This window comes from Stegostoma tigrinum, chromosome 45 (genome assembly GCF_030684315.1).
Source record: "Stegostoma tigrinum isolate sSteTig4 chromosome 45, sSteTig4.hap1, whole genome shotgun sequence".
Taxonomy (NCBI): Eukaryota; Metazoa; Chordata; class Chondrichthyes; order Orectolobiformes; family Stegostomatidae; genus Stegostoma; species Stegostoma tigrinum.
This window is the reverse complement of record NC_081398.1, coordinates 2667562-2695210: the sequence shown is the minus strand read 5'-3', so window position 1 is coordinate 2695210 and position 27649 is coordinate 2667562. Positions and strand designations below refer to the sequence as shown.

At 48.9% G+C, this 27649-nt stretch overlaps 1 protein-coding gene across 1 annotated transcript; it reads left to right on the top strand.

The window, feature by feature from the left end:
- The first annotated feature begins 13870 nt into the window (after positions 1-13870).
- On the top strand, positions 13871-27002 carry LOC125448715 (PHD finger protein 23-like). The gene is made up of 5 exons (XM_059642571.1): positions 13871-13898; positions 17445-17476; positions 18527-18619; positions 22618-23194; positions 24308-27002. The coding sequence occupies exons 1-5, from the start codon at positions 13871-13873 to the stop codon at positions 24505-24507; spliced, it is 930 nt and encodes a 309-aa protein (XP_059498554.1). The 3' UTR covers positions 24508-27002.
- The last annotated feature ends 647 nt before the right edge of the window (positions 27003-27649 follow it).

Below are 27649 nucleotides of genomic sequence, written 5' to 3'. Positions count from 1 at the left end.
AGTAGGCCATTTCAACCCCTGGAGTGTGTGTAACTCTCAACACCCTTTTATCAACCAAATCTGCGATTCAGCCCTGAACAGATTTTCAGTGACTCAGCCTCCACTGCACTCAGAGCAAATTTCATGATTCCCTGAGAGTCACAGAGACATACAGCACAGAACCAGACCCTTCGGTCCAACCAGTCCATGCCGACCATGACCCCAAACTAAACTAGTCCCGCCTGCCTGCTCCCGGCCCATATCCCTCCAAACCTTTCCTATTTGTGTACTTATCTAAATGTCTATTAAATATTATAAGTGTACCTGCATCCAGGAAAAGTTGTTCCCCATCTCTGTCATAAATGGGAGACCCCTCGTTTTTAAACTCTGGTCCCTAGTTTTGGATTTGCCTATGAGGGGGAAAAACAACTTTTCAGCATCTATCCTGCCACACCTCCTTGGGATCTTGTGTGTTCTCAAGACCAGCCAATATCCATGGAAACTGTGACAAGCGCAGTCTAAATCTGTCTCCTCAGAGTAAATCTATAACCCTAGGAATCATCCTCCAAACTGTCCCCCAACGTAAGTGCATCCCTCCTTAAATAAGGAGGCTAAGATAGTTCACAGAGTGCAGTCTCACCAAAGCCCAGTACAGCTGTAGTGAGATCTCCCTGCATTAAAGTGGACGGGCCGGCATCGGACGGGGGTGGACAAAGTCACAAGTCACACGACGCCAACAGGTTTTTGTGAAATCACAAACTGTCGAAGCGCTGCTCCTTCGTCAGGTGAAGCGCACTGCAGCGCTCCAAAAACTTGTGATTTCAAATGAACCTGTTGGATTGTGACCGGGTGTGGTGTGACTTCTGACCTTGTGTTAAAGGCTTCACTTGCCTTCCCCTTGCAGTTGCAGTGCCTGGCTGCTTCATGAGACAGGACAACCCAGATTCTCCTTCCTTCTAACAAACATCCTGGCTTTCTATTCCTCCTGCCAAAGTGGAGGATCTCACAGGCGTTTGTCACATTGTATAGTGACGGGTGTATGCCCAACTTTCTCCCCCCTTTACCTCCCATTTGCGTTCTATACCCTCCACCGCTGTCTCCTGCTGGGTGCCCACTCCACAGACACTGGCCTTGCCCTCGCTGTAATACTGGACTGTCCCCACTTTGTGATGATTAATGCTGCATCGACCCCTTTCCAGTCCCACTCCTCCACAAAAATTTTACATTTAACCCAGAATGGTCAATTACATTGGCTTGAGCACTCAAAACAAAATCAGTCACTCGAGTAACAAGTTCGCTCCCATCAAAAATTACCCAAACCTGCAACGATTATTGACAATAAATGCTCAGACTGTGCAAAATAAAAAGGAACAACTTATATTGTAATATCGCAAAGTTAACATGAGTTGAAAATGAACACACAAACAGTAGTCAAACAACTTGCAGAACACCAAGTAAGACCGATCTCTGAAGATCTCACCAGACATCAGTGACACTATACATTTGCTAATCTACAATAAGGGGTTATGTTTCATCAGATGACCATGAAACTCCCCACACGCATGGATTGCTCACATTTCAGTTGTTCACTTACCTTTGCTGCAGCTACGCTCCACCAGACTCTCTGCAATCCTACACTTGTCCAGCCCATAAGCTGTTCAGCTTCATTGAGCTGGCACTGCTCCTCAGTTTGCACCTTGAGCTCTAATGTGGCTCAGCTTCACCAAACTATTACAGCTCGTGGGATTTCAATCCCTGTTCTCACCTGCACTAAACTATTCATTTCTTCCAAACATTCCCCTTCCCCATGGCTCACAGGACTCCAACAACTCACTGCACTTAAAACTTCTTCCAGAATTCTGGCTTCACTCAGGGTGGCTCAGCGGTTAGCTCTGCTGCCTCACAGCACCAGGGACCCGGGTTCGATTCCACCCTCAGGTGACTGTCTGTGTGGAGTTTGCACATTCTCCCTGTGTCTGCGTGGGTTTCCTGCAGTGCTCTGCTTTCCTCCCACAGTCCAAAGATGTGCAGGTTAGGGTGGATTGGCCGTGCTAAATTGTCCCATAGTGCCCAGCGAGGAACAGGTTAGGTGGGTTAGACATGGGAAAATGCAGCGGTAGGGGAATGGGTCTGGATGGGATGCTCTTCGGAGGGGCAGCGTGGACCAGTTGGGCCGATTGGCCCGTTTCCACACTGTAGGGATTCTATAATTTGTCCAGCTGAGCCCTGACTATACTACAGTACCCACTTGCTCCTGTAACTTCTGACTGTATAGAGCCAATGCACAGCTTTTTGTGCACACTATCTCTATTTGTCATCTTCTCAGACTAACTGCGATCTGGGAACTGTTTTATGGTGAGACTTGGCAAATGCAATATGTTGCAGGTTAATGTGAGATTATCCACTTTAGTCACAAGAACAGGAAGGCAGATTATTATCTGAATGGTGGCAGTTCAGGAAAAGGTGAGGTGCAACGAGACCTGGTTGTCATGGTGAAACATTCGCTGAAGACTGACACTCAGGTACAGCAGGCAGTGAGGAAAGCTAATGGCATTCTGGCCTTCATCATGAGAGGATTTGAGTATCGGAGTAAGGATGGTTTACTGAAGTTATACAGGGCCTTGGTGAGGCCTCTTCTGGAGCACTGTGCCAAGTTCTGGCCATCCTATAATAGGAAGGATAGTATTAAATTGGAGAGGATTCAGAAGAGATTTACCAGGATGGTGCTGGACGTGGAGGGTTTGAGTTATAAGGAGAGGCTGGGATGTTTTTCCCCTGAAGTGTAGGGGCTTAAGGGGTGACCTTATCGAGATTTATAAAATCATGAGGGTATAGATAAAGTGTCTTTTGCCTAGGGTGGGGAGGGGGGGGGGGGAGTGCAGTTTCAAGACTGGAAGCACAGTTTTAAGGTGAGGGGAGAGAGACCTAAAAAAAGACATGAGAGGCACTTTTTACACAGAGAGTGATTCATGTGTGGAATGAACTTCCTGAGGAAGGGGTGCATGCAGGCACAGTTACAACGTTTAAAAGACATTTAGATAAGTGTGTGAATAAGAAATGTTTGGAGGGAAATGGGCACAGTGCGGGCAGGTGGGACTAGTTTAGTTTGGGATTATGGTCTGCGTGGACCGGTTGGGCCGAAGGGTCTGTTTCAGTGCTGTATGACTATGACTCAATCACCCTCAGCATAGTCACTACACAATTCAGTGCGTCCACACTGACCACCGCCCCCCCCCCCCCAACATCTCAATACATTTACCGTCCGCGGTTACTGAATGGGAGCCAGTCAGAGAGATACTCACTCTTGCACCTACAAAAAGTCTCATTGTCTTTCAATGTCGCTACATCTGAGTTAATCCATGAGCTCTCTGCAACAGGAAAAAGCACCGAATATTAGCCGTCAGGGACTGAGAGTGTGAGAAGAGTTAAAATACGAGAAACAGTGTGACAGGCACAGAGAAAAGGTCTGAGGAAGCATGAGAGACACAGACAGGCAGACAGAGCAGCAGAGAGAGTGAGAATTCAGAACATCAGACAGAGAGAGAGAGTGAGTTGTGTCAGATGTGGAGTGAGTGGAGGGTGGAGTCAAGAGTGGAGGGTGTCAGATAGCATGCAAGAAAGTGAGTCATTCAGAGAGAGAGAGCAGAGAGAGTGTGCAAGAGGTAGAGTGAGAATCATAATCACAGAGAGTAAAGGCAGAAAGAGAAATAGGCAAAAAAAAGATTGAGGGGGCAGGGAGAGTGACAGCAAGAGAGAGACAGGCAGCCGAAGAAAGGCAGAGAGGGGCACGGAGAAATACAGAGAGAGTGACTCTGATGGAAGAAAGAGAGGCAGGGAGAGAAAGGAGTAAGAGGCAGGCCTTGAGAGAACATATCTGAGATAACCGAGTGTGGGGCTGGATGAACACAGCTGGCCCAGCAGCAGCTTAGGGGCACAGAAGCTGACGTTTCGGCTGATGAAGGGTCTAGGCCCGAAACGTCAGCTTTTGTGCTCCCGAAATGCTGCTTGGCCTGCTGTGTTCATCCAGCTTCACACTTTGTTATCTCGGAATCTGCAGCTTCTGCCGTTCCCATTATCTCATATCTGAGATAACTACTTATTTCTCTACAGAGGATGCTGGCTTGCTGAGCTTTTCCAGCATTTTCTATATTATTGCAATACATTTACAAACTGAGACACAGAGCAGGAGGGTCAGTGTCAAATACAAAACCAGGAGGGGTACAGATAAGATGAACGGCAGGTGTATTTCCCCTCGGGTGGGGGATTTCAAAACTAGGGGGTATTTTTTAAAGGTGAGAGGAGAAAGATTTAAAAAGGACATGAGGGACTTTTTTTTCTAAACGCAAAGCGCAGGTTGCGTGTGGAATGAACTGCAAGAGGAAGTGGTGGATGTGGGCACAGTTACAGCATTTAAAAGACATTTGGGTGAGTAGATGAACAGGAAAGGTTTGGAGGAATGTGGGCCAACACATACAGGTGGGACCAGTCTAGTTTGGGATTATGTTAGGCATGGACTGGTTGGACTAAGGGTCTGTTTCAGTGCTGCGTGACCGTATTATGTGTTACGAGATAAATTTCCTTTAATGTAGTAATCTAAGCTGTAATCAGGTAAAAAATTTGACAAAAAACCACAAAAGGAGATAACAGGGATACACGACCAAAATTTAGGGCAAAGCATTCAATTTTAAGCAGCATATTAAAGGGATAGGAGTGGTTTGGGGAGGGAGTTCCAGAGCTTGGGGCTCAGTCAATTGAAGGCACGGCTGGCAACGGTGGAGCGATGGGTGTTGGGGAATATTGGAGAAATGTGGAAATCAGGTGCTTTTTTGAGGAAAAGCTAGATCTATGAACAGAGAGGGAGCTAAGGGTTATGGTGAGTGGGCGGGTAAGTGGAGCTGAGACTATGAAAAGATCTGCCGTGTCCTTATCGAATGGTGCAGCAGGCTCGAGGGGTCAGATGGCCTGCTCCTGCTCCTGTTTCTGGGCGGGTTAACCACAGGTGGAAGACACCCACTGCCCCTTTTCCCAAGGATTAGGGCTGGTTCGCAGTGGCAGTCTCCATCCAAGGCTTCTCTGAGCCCCCACCTTCCAGCAATGTGAGCGTCCTATGAAGCTTGCGAGGGCTTTGCACGTGACAGTGGGGGTTCCGCCAGCACCCTGGATCCTGTAAATTTTAGTTACTGGAGAGGGACCTGGGGTAAGCCAGTCCATCGAGCTGAGGAACGACCGCTGAGTCTTACCTGCTGTTTGCACCCAGGCTACAGTCAGGAAGAGTGCGCTGAAGAGGCCAGAGAGGAGGATGGCATTCATTGTTGGTGATTCTCAGGACACACAGCAAGCAGCGTGCTTGTGTCCTGCTCCGCTGCTTGTATATATACGGAGGCAACCAGCCCAGTGCCTGGCTCGTGTGGAAAACAAGCTCCGATTTGTACTTGGGAGGCGGCCAGGTGTTATTTAATCTGGACGCGACATCTCCAGAAACCATGGAGGTAGTGGGTGCCAACACCTCACACAACTTATGGGACATGTCCGATCTCCCAGCGCGCAGAGCGCCGATGAGAGGAGAGATTATCCAAATCCAGGTGCTCCACCGGTGTTGGGGAATCAGAGAACGATACTATCTCCCAGGATCTGAGCAGGTAAAAAGCATTGTCAGAGGCTGTTCCATAACATCACAGCCCAACTGAAACGTTTAACTGGCCCTATGGCACTTTCCGAGCTCTCCTCTCTGTTCCTTTGCACATCCGATGCTAGCAACAGCAGCAGCTGCATGTACAGACTGTGTCACCGTCAAGTCTTAGCGCCTGAGAGATGGAGGATAATATTATTCCCAGATATAATCTCTTACTACATTCCTTTCCAACAGCCAGTCAAACCTCAGCGCCTGGTGTCTCTCACAATAACACTGCTTGAGGCTGTGGAATTGACGACACACTGATGCTTGGGCTAGCTACTGGGGGATATATCTGCTGACACAGCATCCCGTAAATCCAGCAATAACGGGGAAGACATTGCAGTAGGATATCCAATGCACACGCTCCCTTGTCAGAGCAGATAGGAGGAAATACTTGCCATTGACAGAAAGGTCCAGTGAATTTTGGGTATATTACCACGAGCGCTTTTGCTATTACTCCTGCCATCTCTTTTAGTTCCCCGGGATGCATTCCATCAAGGCCAGGAGACTCGTCTACCTTTAGCTCCATTAGCTTGCCCAACACTACCTCTTTCATGACAATGGTTGCGTTTAGGTCCTCATCTACCTTCCTCTCTGTCGTCATCAATTACTGGCATATTATTCATGTCTTCCACTGTGAAGACTGACATAAAATAGCTATTCAATGCCTCAGCTATTTCCTCATTTCCTATTATTAAACCCCCTTCTCATCCTCTGAAGGACCAATGTTTACCTTAGCCACTCTTTCTCATTTTATACATTTATAGAAACTTTTGCTATCTGTCTTTATATTCTGAGCTAGTTTAGTCTCATAATCTAGTTTACTTTTCTTTATAGGCCTTTTTGTGGCTTTCTGTTGACCTTTAAAGTCTTCCCAATTTTCCAGTTTCCCACTGGTCTTTGTCACTTTGTATGCCTCATCTTTCAATTTGAGAAACTTCCTTATTTCCTTAGACATCCATGGCTGATTACCCCTTTTTGGACAGGCCTTTCTTTTCACTGATATATACTTGTGCCGAGCACTTTGAGAAATTGTTTTGTAAGTCCTCTATTGTTCCTCAACTGTCCCACCATAAAAAGTCTTTGCTTCCAGTCCACTTTAGCCAACTCCTCCCTCTTCCTATTGTAGTCTAAGCACAGGACCCTGGTATTGGATTTTATCTTGTCACTTTCTAGCTGTATTCTGAATTCAACAAAACCCTTCCAAGAGGATCCCTAACTATGAGACCATTAATTATCCCTGTCCCATTACACAAGACCAGATTGAGGATAGCTTGTTCCCTCATCAGTTCCATTACATACCGTTCAAGAAAGTTATCACAGATACATAACAACGGATTCCTTCTCGGTCTGGTTCAACCAATCGAAATGTAAATTAAAATCCCCCATGATAATTGCTGTACCACGTTTACAGGCATTAGTTATTTCTTTGTTTACTGCCCGCTGCGATGTGATATTAATATTATAGACTGCACCTATCAGTGACTTTTTCCTCTTAGAATTTCCAATTTCCACTCAAATGGATTCAACCTTATTCTCCACAGAACCTGTATCATCTCCCGTTACCCTCCTGACGTCTACCTTAAATATCAGAGCTACACCACCTCCCCTTACCTTCCTGTCTGTCCTTCCAAACAATCTGATACCCCTGGATATTTAAATATCAGAGCTACACCACCTCCCCTACCTTCCTGTCTGTCCTTCCAAACAATCTGATACCCCTGGATATTTAAATATCAGAGCTACACCACCTCCCCTACCTTCCTGTCTGTCCTTCCAAACAATCTGATACCCCTGGATATTTAAATATCAGAGCTACACCACCTCCCCTACCTTCCTGTCTGTCCTTCCAAACAATCTGATACCCCTGGATATTTAAAACCTAGTTGTGACCATCCTGCAACCAGGTCTTCGTAATGGCTACTAAATCATGCTCATCCGTGATAATTTGTGCTGTTAACTCATCTATCCTGCTTCGAATGTTACGAGCATTCAGGTAAAGTGTCTTTATGCTAGTTGTTAATACCTTCTTTTTGAATGCTAATTAATAATATCCATCAATAATATCTCCTGAGTTTCCCTTCCTCATAACTTCCTTCACAGTCCTAAATGTAGTTAAACCCTCCTGCAAAAATGTTAATCTGATGTTTCCTTTCCAGTTAGCATTATATTTCTTGTTATTTTCCTCTTCCCCTTTCCCCCACTTCACTAGTTTAAAGTCTTTATTTATTACCACCTTATTTATGCTTTTTTCCTAGAATACTGGTTCCAAATTGGTTCAGGAGGAGACTGTCCCAACGGTACAGATCCCTCCTGTTCCAATACTGATGCCATTGCCCCATGAAATGGAACCCCTTTTTCCCACAACACTCCTTTAGTCATGTGTTTACTTCCCTAATTTTCTTATCCCTAAGCCCACTTGCATGTGGATCAGGTAGGAATCCAAATATTATAACCCTTGAGGACCCATTCTTTAATTTCGTTACTAGTGCTTGATAATCTCCAAACAGGTCCTCCTTCCTGGCCTTGCTTCTGTTGTTCATTCCAACATGGACCACAGCAACTGGATCCTCACCCTCCCTCTCCAATGTTCTTTGGTCAGAGATATCCCTCACCCTGGCACCAGGCCGACACAGGAAGATACATGGGAAGGCCATCATTTTCTCCAAGTCACACGCCATCCTGACTTCTTCAAACTCCTGGAATCCCCCCCCCCCCCGCTAATGAGTACACAGACCACAGCAGTTCAACAAGGCCGCTGACCACCAACCGCTTCTCCAGGGCAATTAAGGATGAGCAGTTACTACTGGCCTATCCACATCTTGTGTGTGAATAAATTCAACTTTTGAAAAAAGGGACACAGCTAATGTTTTAAATCAGAGAGTGAAATTAGCTAATCCTTCTTCTACCATGATGAGCTACAGTCTGGAACGTGCCACCCGAGAGTGTGACAGAGGCAGGTTCAGATTTGGGCTTTCACAGGTGAATTGAAGAGGAAATATTTTTCAGACGACTCGGGGAAATGGCAAGGGGAAGGGATTGCAGAACTAGTTATGTTGCCCTTTGAGGAGGGACAGAATGGACTTGATGGGATGAGTGGCCTCCTCCTATACTGTAAATATTCTATGATTCTAATCTTCACTAAGTGCTGACAGTGAAAGTGACTAATACAGCCTCATTTGCAGAGGTATTTAGGAAACAACAGATTCGCACATGACAACAGCCAAGTGAGGGAACTGTTTCAGGTTCAGACACAGAACACAGCGGATTACACGTGGGCAACGGTTTTCAGCAGGAACATTGTGAGCTGTGGGCAAGTTGCCATTTTCTCATTCTACCACAAGTCAGTGCATGGATTCTGTCAAGATCAGTCAGATTTTATCAGGAAACATTTTTGCACAAGGTTGGAACTGATCAACAACAATAAAAAGAAAAAAAAATCCTCTCTTGCCTTTTCTCCCCCACCCCCAGAAGTGCTGACTGTCACTGGAGTTTGGGTTCCACGAATGCGGAACTGATCCTAGAATCTTGATTGCTATTGAACCATGGGGCCATCACAGCTGAGCCTGCCCCCATCAAAACCATAAGACTCTCCAAACTTCTCAGCAGAAACCAGAGAATACATGGAACAATCTGGGCTCCCTTCAAGCTGCTCTTTGCAAAGGAGAATGACTGTAGCCTTTCCACCTCCCAAATAACTGAGGCTCCTCCTTCTTACTGTTCTGGCAAAAGTCCTCCAAAAATCTTCTTCAAGGCCCTGACATCCTTCCTGAAGTACAGTTTCCAAATTAAGGCACAATCCTCCACTAAACCCATAACATATAGGACTGGATGTAGGCCATTCAGCCCGTCGAGACTGCTCTGCTATTCAATGACATCATGGCCGATCTGATGACCCTCAAAATCACTTTATCCTGCCTTTTCCCCATACCCCTCAATTCACTTGCTGATTAAAAATCTGTCTATCTCAGCCTTTAATACACTTCACCACCCTGTCTCTACATCTCCCTGCAGTAAAGAATTTCACACACTCACTGCCCTCTGGTCTCCCTGCTACAGAAAAGATGTTGTGGGACTCAAAAGGGTTCAGAAAAGATTTACAAGGACGGTGCTGGGGTTGGAGGGTTTGAGCTACAGGGAGAGGCTGGATAGGCTGGGGCTATTTTCCCTGGAGCGTCAGAGGCTGAGGGGTGACCTTATAGAGGTTTATAAAATCATGAGGGGCATGGATAGGGTGAATAGGCAAGGTCTTTTCCCCAGGGTAGGGGGAGTCCAAAACTAGAGGGGCATAGGTTTAAGGTGAGAGGGAAAGTTATAAAAAGGCCCCTAGCAATGACTTTTTCAAGTAGAGGGTGGTGTGTGTGAGAACAATCCAAGTTTCTCCAACCTCTCCTCATAACTAATGCCCTCCCATACTAGGCAACGTCCTAGTAAATCTTTTCTGAACCCTCTCCAAAGCCACCACATCCTTCTGGTTGTGTGGCAACTGGAATTGAACACAATATTCCAAATGCGGCCTCACTAAGGTTCTACAAAGCTGCAACATTACCTGCCAGTTTTTAAGCTCAATGCCCAGGCTGATGAAGGCAAGCATGCCATATGCCTTGTTGACTACCTTCTCCACCTGCATTACCACTTTCAGTGACGTGTGTACCTGTACACCCAGATCCCTCTGCTTATCAGTAATCTTACATACTGAATATTTTCCATCTGGATTACATCTTCTAAAATGCATTATCTCACATTTTTCTGGATTAAATTCCTTCAGCCATCTCTCTGTCCTGTAAACCAAAGTGCACACATTGTGAGAGGGAAGAGATTCTTGTTTAGAATTCGATAGGGAAAAGTGGGGTGTTGTGTTAATGACACCGGACCGAGTAATGCAGAACCCCAGGCTACTGTTCTGGGGATTGAAGCAAAATGCTGCCGATGTTGGAAATTGAAACAACTGCAGAGAATGCTGAAGAAACTCAACAGGTCAGGAGAGAGAAACAGAGTTAACATTTTGAGTTTGTTTGTTCTGATTTCTGGCAGCATGGGTTCAAATCATATCATGGCAGCTGCTGAAATCTGATTCAATAAAATTCTGAAATAACCAATGCAAACTGTCAATTGCTGTCAAAACCCATGTGGTTCATTAATATCCTTTAGGTAAGGAAATGTGACCCACAGCAATGTGGTTGACTCATAAATGCCCGTTGGGGAATGAGAAATAGGCAACAAATGTTGGTCTAGCCAACTCAGAGATAGTAAGAACTGTTGAAGCTGGAGTCAGAGATAACACCGTGTGGAGCTGGAGGACCACAGCAGGCCAGGCAGCATCAAGGGAGCAGGAAAATTGATGTTTCAGAATGGAACGCCTCTTCAGAAAATCTGAAAATTCTGAAGAAGGGTCCCAACCCTAAACGTCAACATTTCTGCTACCCTGATGTTGCCAGGCCTGCTGTATTCCTCCAGCTCCACACTGTGTTATCTTGGTCCAGCCAATGTTGCCAACATTCCATGAACACATTTTTAAAAAATGTTATTTAATTTTGAATATGAGAAGTCACAAAGTGATTCAGCAAGTGTAACCTGCATATCCAGTGGTCTGAGGAAGGGTCACCAGACCCGAAATGTTAACTCCCATTTCTCTTCACAGAAGCTGCCAAACCTGCTGAGCTTTTCCAGCAAGTTGTGTTTTTGTTTCTGATTTACAGTACTTCTGGTTTTTAATCAAATGGGAAGCCAGGCTGAACAATGATTTTCTGCACGTTCAAATACATGACAGTCCGATGAAAATGGAAGATACTGGAAATCCACAGGGTAATTGTAGATCTGGAAGAAATATCATGAGGTTACTAAAATAGAAGCAAAATGCTGGAAATCTGAAATAAAACAAACATGTTGGAAGTTCATATCAACTCCGACAGCATGTGTGGTGACAGAAAAGCAGAATGAAAGCTTCACATTGATGACCTGCTGAGTATTTCCAGAGTTGTTGTTCTCAGAGACAGTAGGAACTGCCAATGCTGGAGTCAGAGATAACACACTATGGAGCTACAGGAACACAGCAGGCCAGGTAGCATCAACTGACGTTTCAGGCTGGGACTCTCCTACTGCTTTAAGGTCATTCCTGGCTCAGTAGCCCACTGTTTTTGACATTAGACTTCCCAGCTTAACAAAGGTTAAAATTACTATATTATTAATAAACTAAACCACTCTCAGTTTTGCAATAATGCTGTCACTTTAGAAGGTCATTTTGTCCCTTTTTTTGAAAAGAAGTTGTAAGCTGGGAGTGTTGAACTGACTCCTGAGATGACTTGTATAAACAGCTTGGAGGGCCTTGGGTTTCTTTTTAAACAGCTGTGGCCAGCTGTCATAGATCCAGATTTCTGGGTTTTGTTTACTCTTTCAGTTATAACAAAAGTTCTTGGGGTCTCAGAAGAGTTAGAAACTTCCATGAATGATTCCTAGCCACTACTCTCTCTGAATTCCCTCTTGAAAATTGTTCCTCCTGGATTAGAGGACTGCATGTAAGAAACTGCATCTGAATTTGCCTTTCCCCAAGGGGTGTGTTTATGGGATGTTGCTAAATTGGAACAGTTAATTCAGAATAAGGGCTGTATCTGTTATTTGGTTAAGTTTTTCAATAGTTGTTATTCTAAGTACCTCCTTCTTTGATTTGTATTTTAACTGTAATATTTAAATAAATCATGTTTTGCTTAAGACTAAGCAGTTTGACAGGTCACATCCTACTTGAAACACACACTTCACATCTACCTTTAAAATAAGAAAAAGTTAGGGTAAGGCTACCTTCTTAAAATATTTTAAGGGGGTCCTGGTCCATGACAGCATATCAGTAAACTTTGGGACAGTCTAATTAACCATTTCCTTACAATATCAATTTCAAGACAGTAAATGACTCAATTATCACTACACCCCAGAGGATGTCACATTAAATTGTAAAAGGAATCACTGGCAGTCACACTATTTGCAGGCCAAGAGTTGGTGAGCATTAGAACAGTTTTTGAGATAATAAGGTGGAGAGGTGGAAGAACACAGCAGGCCAAGGAGCAGGAAAGCTGACGTTTCGGGCCCAGACCCTTCTTTAGAAGATTTTTCTGAAGGGTCTAGGCCCAAAACGTCAGCTTTCCTGCTCCTTTGATGCTGCTTGTCCTGCTGTGTTCCGCCACCTCTGAAGATTTTCTGAAGAAGGAGTTTCAAAGAATGGGAGGTGAAACAAACAGGATTCTTCAGAGGCTTGACAGGGTAAATGTTGAATGTTTCTCTTCATCAGAAAGCACAGTCTCAGAATTAAAGGACACCAGTTTAAGATTGAGATGAGGATGAATTTCTTCTCTCAGAAGGTTGAGTGTCTTTGGAAGTTCTTGCCACAGAGAGGTGTGGGGCAGAGTGCTTCAGTATATTTAAGGCTGAGATACATTCTTGATCAACAGGAAAACCAAGGGTTATAGAGACAGAGTAGGAAAGAATATGTGAGGAATGTTAAATTAGCCACGTTATTGTTGAACGGCAGAGCAGGCTTGAAGGGCCGAATGCCCTATTTCTATTCCTATTTTTTATGCTCTTACGGCAACCATGATCGCCAAGAGATTTTGTCTTCAGAATCGGTTCACTTACCCAAGAGAAGCATGTGGAATGTGGTTTTGTGAGCTGTGATAACAGTATCACCGGCAATACTAGTTACTCTTGAGAAAAACCTGAGGAGAGACTCAACATAAGTAACCCTGACTTCTCAACAAAATGAGATTCTGTGGGTCGGAGGGGTTTGGGGAATTGGTAAAGCACCAATGATAAAATATTCTCTATAAAACAATAAAAAGCTTGCAAGCTTTGATATGGCAAAGTCAACGATTAAAACGACCTCTGAACAAACTCACACCTTCTCTGTTGACCTCCATTTTGGTCCAGCTCCATTACCAAAATGGCAACTGTTCCTTCTTCCATGCAGATGACGCGAGACGTTTTACGCGGATTCGATGACACACAGAGCGTAACGTTTGCACGCTGCTCCGCCCGGTGCGTCAACGTCATCGCGCTCGGTGCGCGCACGGGCGAACGTCAGCACGCCCCTCGTAAAGATCTTGGACTGGTGGAGTAATCCAAAACAGAGAAATTTTGGGGGAGAACGGTGGGGTTAAGAGGGAAACAAATCGAAACTTTCAATCAGATTCCTTCATGAATTTATTCATTTAGAGAGTGAGTAATTCTTATATGAAAGTTTATACGTGGCGGCCGAGAGGTGAGAGGAGAAGATCGCTTTACGGTTTTGTTGATAATGAGGAACGCCCCCCCCGTTCCTGCGCAGTTTTGTGCGGTGCTCTGACGTCAACACATGGGCGGAGAACGCGAGGGAGGAAAAAAAAGGGCGCGAGAGCCGGGCACGCGAAGGAAATGGGCGCGCGCCCCCGAGAGACGGGGCGGGAGGGAGAACACGTGACGGGCAGGGTGGCGCGCGCGCCGGCCAAGACTGAGAGACTGAGAGAGGGGGGAGCGCGTCCTCGACACATCGAGTTCGGCGGGCTCGCTCCCGCGCGGGAGGGGGTCGGTGCGCGCGGCCGTCAGGCGGCGGAGTCGGTCGTTGGCGGCGGCGGGGGAGATGCTGAAGATGGCGGAAGGGTGAGAGAGTCTTCACCAGCATCACCCGGCCCCGGGGGGGGGGACACGGAGAGGGACGGAGCCTCACCCCCAGGTGGTGGGGGGGTGGGGGACACGGAGAGGGACGGAGCCTCACCCCCAGGTGGTGGGGGGGTGGGGGACACGGAGAGGGACGGAGCCTCACTCCCAGGTGGGGGGGGACACGGAGAGGGACGGAGCCTCACCCCCAGGTGGGGGGGACACGGAGAGGGACGGAGCCTCACTCCTGGTGGGGGGGTGGGACACGGAGAGGGACGGAGCCTTACTCCCGGGGGGGGGGGGACACGGAGAGGGACGGAGCCTTACTCCCGGGGGGGGGGGGGGGACACGGAGAGGGACGGAGCCTCACTCCTGGTGGGGGGGTGGGACACGGAGAGGGACGGAGCCTCACTCCTGGTGGGGGGGGGGGGGTGGGACACGGAGAGGGACGGAGCCTCACTCCTGGTGGGGGGGGGGGGTGGGAAAGGGAGAGGGACGGAGCCTCACTCCTGGTGGGGGGGGGGGTGGGTGGGTGGGTGGGTGGGGGGGGGGGTGGGACACGGAGAGGGACGGAGCCTCACTCCTGGTGGGGGGGGGGGTGGGACACGGAGAGGGACGGAGCCTCACTCTGGTGGGGGGGGGGGGTGGGAAAGGGAGAGGGACGGAGCCTCACTCCTGGTGGGGGGGGGGGTGGTGGGACAGGGAGAGGGACGGAGCCTCACTCCTGGTGGGGGGGGGGTGGGAGAGGGACGGAGCCTCACTCCTGGTGGTGGGACAGGGAGAGGGACGGAGCCTCACCCCCCAGGTGGTGGGGGGTGGGGACACGGAGAGGGACGGAGCCTCACTCCCGGGGGGGGGGGGGTGGAACAGGGAGAGGGACGGAGCCTCACTCCTGGTGGGGGGGGGTGGGACAGGGAGTGGGACGGAGCCTCACTCCTGGTGGGGGGGGGGGGTGGGACAGGGGAGAGGGACGGAGCCTCACTCCGGGGGGAGGGGCAGGGACGGAGCCTCACTCCGGGGGGGGGGGGGCAGGGACGGAGCCTCACTCCCGGGGGGGGGGGGTGGGACAGGGAGAGGGACGGAGCCTCACTCCCGGGGTGGGTGGGTGGGGGGGGCGAACAGGGAGAGGGGGGAGGGATGGAGCCTCACTCCCAGAGGGCGGCCTGAAGGGTGACGGACCGGGGGCGGGCAGGGGTTCACGGAAGAGGGATCCAGGTGTGTGGGTGGGAACGGGAGAGGGGGCCACGGTGTGTGGGGGAGAGAGGAGGGATGGAAGAGGGGAAACCCGGGTGTTGGGGAGGATCCTGGGTCGGGGTGGCGAGGGAGGGATCCTGGGGAGGAGGAGGAGAAGGAGGGGCGGTGGGGGAGAGGAGGGATCCCGGGGAGGAGGAGGAGGAGGGGCGGTGGGGGAGAGGGAGCGATCCCGGGGAGGAGGAGGAGGAGGAGGGGGAGGAGGAGGAGGGGCGGGTGGGGGAGAGGGAGGAAATCCCGGGTGGGGGAAGGCAGAGGCGGAGGCGTCCCGGGTCGGGGGATGTGGAGGGATCCGAGGGGAGGGGGAGACGGAGGGTGGGGGTAGGGATCCCGGATCGGAGGTGGGAGAGGGAGGGATCCCGGGGGGGAGGTGGTGGAGGGGCGGTGGGGGAGAGGTAGGGATCCCGGGGAGGTGAGGGGTGGGGGAGGAGGAGGGGCGGTGGGGGAGATGGAGGAATCCCGGTGGTGGGGAGGAGGAGGAGGTGGTGGGGGCGGCGTGAGGGAGAGGGAGGGATCACGGAGAGGAGGAGTGGAGGGGGAGAGGGAGGGATCCCGGGAGGGAGGAGGAGGAGGGGCGGCGGGGGAGAGGGAGGGATCCCGGGGAGGGAGGAGGAGGAGGGGCGGCGGTGGGAGAGGGAGGGATCCCGGGAGGGAGGAGGAGGAGGGGCGGCGGGGGAGAGGGAGGGATCCCGGGGAGGGAGGAGGAGAGGGGGCGGCGGGGGGAGAGGGAGGGATCCCGGGGAGGGAGGAAGGAGGAGGAGGGGCGGCGGGGGAGAGGGAGGGATCCCGGGGAGGGAGGAGGAGGAGGGGCGGGCGGGGGAGAGGGAGGGATCCCGGGGAGGGAGGAGGAGGAGGGGCGGCGGGGGAGAGGGAGGGATCCGGGGAGGGAGGAGGAGGAGGAGCGGGCGGGGGAGAGGGAGGGATCCCGGGGAGGGAGGAGGAGGAGGAGGGGCGGCGGGGGAGAGGGAGGGATCCCGGGGAGGGAGGAGGAGGAGGAGGGGGCGGGGGAGAGGGAGGGACCCCGGGGAAGGAGGAGGGGCGGCGGGGGAGAGGGAGGGATCCCGGGGAGGGAGGAGGAGGAGGGGCGGCGGGGGAGAGGGAGGGATCCCGGGGAGGGAGGAGGAGGGGCGGCGGGGGAGGGTGAGGGATCCCGGGGAGGGAGGAGGAGGGGCGGCGGGGGAGAGGGGAGGGATCCCGGGGAGGGAGGAGGAGGGGCGGCGGGGGAGAGGGAGGGATCCCGGGAGGGGGAGGCAACCCGGGGAGACGGAGGGATCATGGGTGGGGAAGGGGGAGGAGTCTCAGAGGAGCGGGATCCCGGGTTGGTGGGGCACGGCGTGGGGAAAGGCAGTGATCCCAGGATGGGAGGTGGCGTTGGGAGAGGGAGCCATCCCAGGTGGGGAGGGAGCGATCCCAGCTCGGAGGTGGGGGAGAGAGGAGGCTTTGGGTAGAGAGGGATCCCAGTTGGGAGGAGAGGAGGAGTTGTGGGAGAGGGATCCCACGTGTTGTTGGGGGAGTGGGGAGAGGGGGATCCGGGGGCGGGTAGAGCGATCCCGGGTGTGGGGGAAGGGAGGGCATGTGATGAGAGAGTGGCCTATATTTTGGGGTGGGGGGAGTGGAGGCTTGTGGGGAGGTGCAGCAGAATAAGTCTGTTGTCTGAGGTGGAGTGTGGTTCAGGGACATTGGTTTAAACAGAGATAAAGGGGAACGGCAGAAGCTGCAGATTCCCGAGATAACAAAGTGTGGAGCTGGATGAACACAACAGGCCAAGCAGCATCTCAGGAGCACAAAAGCTGATGTTTTGGGCCTAGACCCTTCATCCAGCTCTACACTGGTTTTATTAGGCTTCTTTGTGGGCGTGAGGGCCCATTGCCAACATAACCCTGAATCTGCAGGTCTCTAACTGGGTTCTCCTTGGTTTCAGATCCGCTGCAGACTGTTGGATCGGATTCTCAGGTGAGTGCTGACTGTCACCGTGAACACCCTCATCCACGTAGCTTGGCATGTCACTCGGGTTCAACTTCTGATTACCACCATGAGGCTACCCAGAGATGCACAAAATTTACCCATCCCCGTCCTGACATAGTTGCCCAGTCTTCTCGTCCTTCTCCCTGTATATGCCAGAGGAGATGTTCTGCTAGTTCTGAGTGGTGCTCAGATATTGTCGGATTGTTCTCTGTACTCTTGAGAACAGTTGGGAAATAGTATCGTGGTAATGTTGCCAAATTGGTAATCCAGACACCCAGATTTAATACCCTGCAGACATCAGTTCACATGCCACCACGTCAGCTGGGAGGATTTTATCTCAATTAGTTAATGAATCATTGACCATCATCATGGCCTACCTGGTTCACTACAGTCCTTTAAGAAGGAAATCTGCCATCCTATGTGACCGAGACCTGATGTTAAACTTTAAACTGCCCTCTGAAATGGCTGAGTGAGTCACTCACTTCAAGGGCAATTAGGGATGGGTAACAAATGCTACCAAGGAATTCGTACAGTGTGGAAGCAGTCCATTCAGCCCATCAAGTCCACACCAACACTCTGAAGGGCATCCCACCCAGACCCGCTCCTTTACCCTATTCCTGTAACGCTGCATTTCCCATGGCTAACCCACTCCAGCCTGCACATCCCTGAACACCATGGGCAATTTAACATGCACATCTTTGGACTGTGGGACAAGACTGGAGCACCCGGAGTAAACCCATGGAGACACAGGGAGAGTGGGCAAACTCCACGGAGACAGTCGCCCAAGGTTAGAACTGGGTCCCTGGTGCTGTGAGGCTACAGTGCTGACTGCTGAGCCACCGCACCACCCCAATGGTGACCTTGTCAATGACACCCACGTTCCCACAAAAAAATTAAACCAAAACAGTCGTAAGGCTGTGCAATTTGCTTTGTGAATATGAGCTGTGTGTGACAACGGGATCTTGGAAGTGTTGTTTATGGTGATTGACTGTTATTGGTTTTATGGCTGCCCTGTCTAACCCTTGTGTGTGTCTGCAGCCAGCCGAGAAGCGTAAACGTACAGTAGAGGACTTCAATCAGTTCTGTAACTTTGTTCTGACGTACACTGGCTACATTCCACCCTGCAGAGAGGTGAGACACTGCTAACTCAACCCGCTTTTTAACTGTGCGATCAGCTGTGCGTTAGTCCTTTTCTATTAATGAGTGTGTTATGAGTTGTGAAGCAGGGTCACAGGACTTTCTCTGCACGGATGCTACCCAGACCTGTTGAGTTTCTCCAGCAATTCATGTTTTTGTTTCAGATCTTCAGTACCCCCATTTCTTTGTGGGAGAAAATTACCACAGATGCTGGAATCTGTGCTGAAAACAAAAACTGCTGGAGATCACAAGCAGCATCCATGGAGAGAAAGCAAGCTATTGTTTTGATGAAGGGTCTAAGCCCGAGATGTCAGCTTTTGTGCTTCTAAGATGCTGCTTTACCTGCTGTGTTCATCCAGCTTCACACTGTGTTATCTCTATCATTTTGAGTCTGGATGAAAATTAGGAACATGTATCACTTCAGTTTCAACAGAAATTGCTGGAAAAGCTGAGCACTTGTGGCAGCATCTGTGGAGAGAAATCAAACTCTGCTTTCTTTCCACAGATGTTGCCAGATCTGCTTAGCTTTTCCAGCAATTTTCGCTTTTGTTTCTTTCCAGTTCTTTTTTTTAAAATCATTTCAGCTTAACGTTTTAATGTTCCTCTCTGCTGGGAAAGGTCCTCAAGTACCTGACCATACAGAGTTTCATTATTGTTTAGTGGTTTATTCTATTCTACAGATTGTTTCAGTTGGAGAGCAGTGTGGAATTTCAATCTGTACGATTTTCTTTTCAGAGCAGAAATGTCTGCAGGTACTTAATTATGGTTTTAACATTGATTCCTCTGGGAAATCATGTTTCACTTACAGTTACATTTTTACAGATATGACCAGTTTAAGCGAGGGCATACTACCCATAACTTGCCAATCAGAGAAGTGTCCTATTTATGCCCACTGTGTCTCCTGTTAGCTAGTCAGATCTTCTACTTGTGCCAACGTACTACCCCATATGCCATTAAGTTTCATCATCCATAGTAACCCATGATTCGGCACCTTATCTTCTGCTTTCTGGAAATCCAAGTATAGTAGGTACATCTATTAGCATTTAATAGGTCTGAGGGAATGTCGGAGACCTGACTCTATTTAATTCCCACGGTAGGAGTGTCCAAAATTAGAGGGACATAGGTTTAAGGTGCCGGGGAAAGATTTAAAAGAGATCTAAGGGGCAACTTTTTCACGCAGAGGGTGGTGTGTGTATGGAATGAGCTGCCAGAGGAAGTGGTGGAGGCTGGTACAATTAGAACATTCAGAAGGCATCTGGATGCGTACATGAATAGAATCTATAGAGAAACAGGCCTTTCGGCCCAAATTGGTCCATGCTGATCATGGTGCCCACTCAGGTGGTTCCAATTGCCTGCATTGGCTCCATATCCTTCTAAACCCTTCCAATCCATGTACCTATCCAAATGTTTTTTAAATGTTGCTATTATACCTGCCTCAACCACTTTGTCCGGCAACCCATTCCACATTCTCACCACTCTGCATGAAGAAGTTGCCCCCCCGCCCAGGTCCTTCTTAAATCTATTCCCACTCACCTTAAAGCTATGCCATCTGGTTTCCAATTCCCTATCCCTAGAAAAAAGACCAACTGCATTCATCCTGTCTATGCTCCTCATGATTTTATACACCTCAGTAATGTCACCCCTCATTCTCCTGTGTTCCAAGGAATAAGGTCCTACCCTGGCCAACCTCCCGGTAGCTCAGGCCTACTATTCCTCGCAACATCCTTGTAAATATTCTTTGCACACAGAATAGGCAAGGTTTAGTGGGATATGGACAAAATACTGGTAAATGGGACTAGATTAATTTATGATATCTGGTCAGCATGGACAAGTTGGACTGAAGGGTCTGTTTTCATTGCTGTATAGCTCTATGGCTAAGACAGAGATAGTTCAGTTCTTGATTAATAAAGTGATCGAGGGTTATGGGGCAAAGGCAGGAGAACGAGATTGAGAAACATATCAGTCATGGTCGAATGTTGGCAACGAGACTTGATGGGCTAAATGGCCTGATTCCCCTCCTACATTGGTGGTGGCGTCCCTACCTCTGAGTTAGTGCCATCAGCTCCAGGAGTGTGCCATAACAGTATTACCGTTTACAAATATATTCTACTAGTTATTTCCACAAAGGATATCAATAAATCAGTTCACCCTGAATTCTCTTGCACAACACTGTGTTGACTCTGCCTGAATATCATGAACATATCAAAGTGCTCTGCTGTAACTTCTTTAACAATAGCTTCTAATGTTACTCCATTACAGATGTTAAGATAAATTGCCTGAAGAAACATAGAAACATGTGCAGGAGTAGGCCATTCAGCCCTTCCAGCCTGCGTCACCATTCAATACGATCATGGTTGATATTGCAATTTCAGAATCCCGCTCCTGCTCCCGCTCCCTCTCTATACTGCTTTATCCCTTTAGCCGGACTCCCTCAATAGCAAAAATGTCTTAGACTAGGAGACGGAAACTGCGCACAGTATTCAAAGTGTGGCCCTGTATAACTGCAGCAAGTAGGCTCCTGGCTTCCGAGTCTCGCTCCTTTTGACTAGAGGAGTTATAGTCACACTTTCCCCAATTGAATCTTCCTTAAACATAGGGAACTCTGGAAAATTAAAACCAACACATCAGCTATCTTACGAACCACTTATTTTGAGACCCTAGGTTAAAGACTGTCAGAACTCAACGATTTACCAACAGTCAACTCCAACATCTCGCTCAGTCCCACTTCCCTGGTGACTGTGTTATTTTCTATGCTCCTTGCTCCCTTCCATTTCCTGATATATGGTGATTTCTGGAATGGCACGTGCTCTTATGGAGAGCCATGCAGAGGCAATGGGCTCAAAGTATGTGGGGAAGAAAGCGGGGAACAGAGTATGAGTTGGATGATCAGCAACAGAGTAGGTTTGAAGTGTTGAATGGCCTATTTTTGTTCCAGTTTCTGTGAATGGCCCCCTGTATGTTCCACTGGAATTCTGTACATTCCTAAGGGCCCACCATCATAAATAAGCCTCTAAACTAAATTTAAAAGTGCAGATGAAAATAACTGCAGTCACCATGTGAAGTTTTACTTGACCCCCCAGACTCCATCTAGTGGCAGGAGCTGGCCAGTGGAGATAATCCTCTGCCATAAGAGGAGACTTGGACATCAGAGTAATTTTCAAGATGTTGGCAGAACAGAGACACCGAGAGAAAGAGGGACTGAGTGCAGGGGTAGGAAACTATGGTGGCTCAGTGGGTAGCACTGTTGTCTCATTGCACCAGGCAGCTGGGTTCAATTCCACCCTGGGGTGACTGTCTGTGTGGGTTTCCTCCAGGTGCTCCGATTTCCGCCCACAGCCCAGGGATGTGAGGGTTAGGGTGGACTGGCCGTGCTAAATTGTCCCGTAGTGCCCAGGGATGTGCGGGTTAGGGTGGATTGGCTGTGCTAAATTGTCCCGTAGTGCCCAGGGATGTGTGGGTTAGGGTGGGATTGGCCGTGCTAAATTGTCCCATAGTGCCCAGGGATGTGTGGGTTAGGGTGGGTTGGCCGTGCTAAATTGTCCCATAGTGCCCAGGGATGTGCGGGTTAGGGTGGATTAGCCGTGCTAAATTGTCCCATAGTGCCCAGGGATGTGTGGGTTAGGGTGGGTTGGCCGTGCTAAATTGTCCCATAGTGCCCAGGGATGTGCAGGCTGAGTGGGTTACCAATGGGAAATACAGAGTTAAAGGGAAATGGAGTGGGTCTGGGTGGCATGCTCTTTGGAGTGTCAGTGTGGATTTGATGGGCCAAATGGCCTGCTTCCACACTCTAGGGATTCTAGTCTAAGAAGGAAGGCAACACGGACTGAGTGTGGGTGTATAAACATGGAGTTCTGTGGTTGCTTAGACATTGAGACTGGGATGGTTTGGACTTTTGGGCTCCATGGGAATCAAGGTTATTTGATGTTGAAGTGCAGGACTGATATTGAGGGAAGAAATTCAGTGTGACTCCTCTCTGTCCCAAATTCTCACAGGAATGTGACTGGATGCCATCAAGTTCGAATTCCCCAGTGCCGACAGAGAGTGTTTTGGACAGTGACAGCTGGGACTCCACCCAGTCTGTTGACTTTGACACCATCCAGAATTTTGTAAAGAAAGCAAGCAGCTCCAGGAGGAATGGGTTTCATCCACTGAGACCGGATGGAGTGCTGCTGGACAGGCTGAAGCTCAAGGATTCCCTGTACCCAGCCCCGGAGGAAAAGAAAGAGAAGAGGAATAAGCACTGGACATCTGAGGCAGAGCACCTGAGGGCCCTGGATGGCGAGAAATCCAGTTTCTCCCGGATCAAGAGGAGGAAGAAGCGCAAGCTGAAGAAGGAGAGAGTGGAGAAAAAAGTCAAGGCCTCGCTGAGTGAGACAGACTCGGACGAAGAACTGGTGAAAGCGAACTTTCTCCCTGAGCCTCTGAGGCCAGACTCGGAGGCTGTTTATAGTGAGAGCTACCAAATGGAAATCAAAGACTCACTGAGTGTAGGAAACAGTCGCGATGGGGGCAGTAGCTCCAGTGAAGGCGAGGCGCGCATTATGGATGAAGACATTATGGTAGAATCAGGTCAGTTTTCAACAGGATGTGTCTGTCCTGTTTTTCAGTTCTTTGATGCAATTACCCGATTGTTTATTTGGTGGGTCAGTTTGACCCAGTACTTAACTGCAGTGAAGGAGTCCCAGCGCACGGGAATGAACGTGAACGAAGGCTGATATTGAATGCAGTACTGAGGTGTTGAATTTAGATGGGACAAAACTTTGAGGCCGGATGTCTGGTGGACTTGGCAGGGCTACTAAGCTTTCCTGCGCGGTATTTATTCCTCAACAAAAATGGATCAATTCGCTTCGTTGCCAGCGGAACCTGGCAGCTTGCAAAATTGATGGCCTCACCTGAAAAATGGGTCTGTCGGCTGGACGCAGTTCTGGGACATCCCAAGCATATGAGGCGCTACACAAATGCAGCTTTGTTCTTTAGCCAGAACAGGGATACAGCAGTATAGTGCTAATGTTGCTGGACTGGCAACTCAGAGGAACAGCGGAGATGGGCTCAGTTTGAATTTACAGTATATGTTCTGGAACGTGGAGCTGTCTGCACTGACAATGACCACGATACTGTCATTGATTGTCATGTGAATCTGACTGGTTCACCTCTGTCCCCAGATCATTAGCCTGGGTTTCTGCATCACTCGTCCAGTGTCATGACTGATGCAGCATTGATAATAGACAAGCTAATGAGGACGAAGGGATTTGAGGATTATGGTAGTGTGTTTAGGAAAGTGAGGAAAGCTAAGAGGAGGCTTGGATAGATGAGGGTGGGGCGAAATAGGCTGTTCTCATGCTGTTTATCTTGTGTAATAGGCCGCAGCTGTACACTGCTAGGAGGCAGGCAGGAAACCTCAAGACTGCATCCTGTCGTTTGTGTTTGGGTTGGGGGAGGTGGGGGAATGGCTCTGGTGTGAAAAAGGTATGGGTCTTCATTTAACTGAACTAATGTTGCGTCTCTCTGTCTGTCTCTCACTCAAATTCACTCCGTCCTTCTGTCCCTTTCCCTGCCTCCACCCTCATGCTCCTGCTCTTGCACTCCACCTTGCCTCTTTCATTCTTTTTCTTCCCCTCGCCCCGCGCCCTTCCCCCTGCCCCCTCGCTCACTGTCATGCCCCTGGGTTTACCCCACTTGCAGATGATGACTCTTGGGGCCTGGTTACCTGTTACTGCCAAAAGCCGTTTGCAGGCAGGCCGATGATCGAGTGCAACCAGTGCAACACCTGGATCCACCTGTCCTGCGCCAAAATCCGCAAGTCTAAAGTCCCCGACGTCTTCTTCTGTGAGAGATGCCGAGACGGGAAGAAGTCAAATGCGAGCCGGAAGAAAGTTCCCTGAAGCAAAATGTTCGCTCAGTGACTTGCCTGGACGTGGCATAAATTAAAAAAAACAACAAAAACCAGGGAGTGGAAACGCATGGGAAACAAGGAAACTGCAACGTTGATGAAAGAAACCTTGGGAATCGAGGGTCGGGGTTGGGGAGGGTGAACGGGAAATGAAACCAGTAAGTAATGTGAGGGCCTCTTCACATTGTAAGGTGCTGTCTGAAGGTGACTTTGTTTGTCTGTTGGCTAGAGTGGGTCTCAAACCAGCTCAGGCTGTCTCCGCTGCATTCTGCCTCTGGGTGAGTGGGGTCTGGATGACACGGGAATAGAAGATTCCCTTGCTGGGTTACAGTCTGGAGGAATGGTCCTTACTCCCCAGCGGCTCCAATCCACCCTCTGAATTACTGCAGTGCGAAAAGTAAAGCTGTCCCAGTGTTTGAGAGGAGAGACCGTGTGGGTTCACTGGTGCCTAGTGCTGGAGTTTGGAGATTGGTTTGAGATGGCCTGCTGAGGTAAGAGAGTATCTCCATCTCAACACTGAGCCCTGCAGCAGCCATGTGAGGACAGGACTGCTAATGGAATAAACCCGTTCCCGTATTTATGGACATTTTGCTTTGCTGTTCGGTTTGTCTTTTGTTTTTTAAGTACCTGTTTTTTAAAGAGGAGCCTGGGGTTTCAGTTCAGGATGGTGGCACACCCAGCAGGTTTGAGCAGTAGCGGGTCTCCGGGCTTCTTCACTGCGGATTCAGGACTTTACAATCCCGAGCTGTGGTACTGTTTGTTTCCTCGTTCCGTGGTTTCCCGGAGCATAGTGGCAAGGAACATCTGTGTCTGACTCCTTCCTGAGATGCCGGAATACCTCCAGGAAACAAGTACAAGACTGTCCAGTCAGAAGTTAGATTATTTTTTAGGATGAGGGATTTTAAAGCAGATTATAATGGCCGTCCATTTCAGATAGTGCCCCCCCCCAACCGTTTCATCTGCCTCTCTGGATCCTCCCTCATTCTCATGGAATGGGCATTTTCCACGTGTTCTGAAAGGAGCATTGATATATGAAGGTGCTGGGCAATGCCCAGTGCCGGTTTTAAATGGCAGAATGTGGAGATTGCTGTTGGAAGTGTTAAACTTGCACGTTTGTGATTTTATATTTAAAAAGTGGCAGGAGCCACGTATTTGGAAGTTGAGGGGAGGTGTCCCACTGAATCACAGCGCAGCTGAATGTTTGGAAAGGGGAACGCTGGGCACTTAATGATGACAGGTTCAGGGGGGTGGGAAATCTAGCCATTTGTCTGCTTGTCCATTCAGGCGGCTAAGTATCGCAAAGTTTTAACAATTCCCTTCTGGCCACCCGATTGTAAATCACAAGACTGGAGGCTAAGATTCCCCCCAGTTGTTTAGGATTGAGATGGGTGGTAGGTTTCTGAAGCTGTGCCCTGCTCTGTTTGGGAGCCAGTGCTCAGAATGGCTCTCCACTACTGTAAACCATCCAAACAGGTAAAGACAAGGGTCAGCGCTGGCCATACAGCCCTCCTGACACGCATACACGTGTTTAAACCCAGCCTCAGATGTGATCATTGCAGGCAGTGAATGTCTGTTAAGGCCAGGTTGGCAATAACGCATCCCTTTTTTTAAAAAAATGTTCAGCACACTGGAGCACTTCTGTTGCATACTGTTCCAGCTCAGCTTAGCGCTCGGAGGAGCATAAACATCAGGAGGGTTCCATTGTCCCTGCCCTGTGTGTTGTACAGCTGTCCAGGTAATGGGGCAGAAATTTAAAAACAACACAAAGCAGATAAGTTCAAACATTATACTCAGGACTCGATGTTTTGGAGGATAATCTGAAACAATAACTGTCAAAATTGTAGTAATGCACATCCTGTAAATATTTAAACTTTGTGCCTGTGCAGATCAAGGGGATAATCCCAGCAATGATTCTCCCAGCAGTGTAGATAATCCGTGGCTTCTTTATTGCTGCACAATGACTGCTTTAACTGGGAGTGTGTATCTGCCTGTCTGTCTGCACGGGGTGGGGGTTGTCTATTAAGCCGTCTGCCTTTTTTATTGCTGTCTTGATGACTGAATGTAGCACTGAGTTTAGGTCCGTTTCCCAGGACGTGAGGCAGACTGTGGTGCGCAGTTAACGGGCCTAACAGGGCAAGTTCTGTGGTAAAGGTTGTGTGTGAGAGCTGCTGGAGTTTTCTTGGTCATTTGTGTTGCCCAAGTGGGAGCCTGGGTCATGCTGCCACAGTACGTGGTCCTAGTTTCAGTCCCCAGCTGTGTGCCCTCACTGGTCTGGGTTGTTCGAATTCACCTGAGGATCTCTTGGGACCTGAATCCTGTCGAGTCCCAGAGTGCAGAGCTAGTGCAAGAAGTTTGGACCGAAACATATTTTTGCAAAAGTGAATGTAAATAAGTGTCTCAAATATTTGAAAGTGGGGGCAGAAGGGGAGCAGATTTGAATAAACGATTTAGTCTTTTTTTTTGAAGAAAATAAAACTGATTTGGTAACCAAGGTGTGTTGGTATTGTTTTTGCATGTTCTCTGCTTCCGTTATGGTCAGCTGCTGCTTCATGTCAGACAAACTTTTACTGTGGCCGTGATCTAACAATTCCCCTACATCTTGTGTCATTGTGCTTCTTCCTTTCATTGCTGAGAGGAACCTTCTGTTTTTCGTTTCAGGAAACAACTACTCTTGGGATTTTCTTTTTGATTCTTTCATAGGATATGGGTGTCAGTGGTAAGGCTGAGTTCTAATGGTCCAACCCTCACCTTGACCTGCCCACCCCCACCCCCTGCATCCTCCATGTCCCAGAAAAGAAAATAAGCTCGTACTCTGAAGGGAGTGTTGCAAATTTTCTTAACTTGTTCACTGACTTCGGGTATTAGAAAGGCACAAAACACAATAAATTGCCTTGAAATCGACTTACTGCTTATCATTGGTTAGTCAGTTAGTTAATCTGTGTTAAAGTAGAATGTGCTAGTGTTTCTAATTCTACCGTCTCTTCATGCTACTCGTTCAGCTTATCCTAAAGTCATACAGCTCGGTCCAACCAGCCCACACTGATTATAAACCCAAACTAAACTAGTCCTACCTTCCAGTGCTCGGCCCATATCCCCTCCAAACATTTTCTCTTCGTGTATTTATCCAAATATCT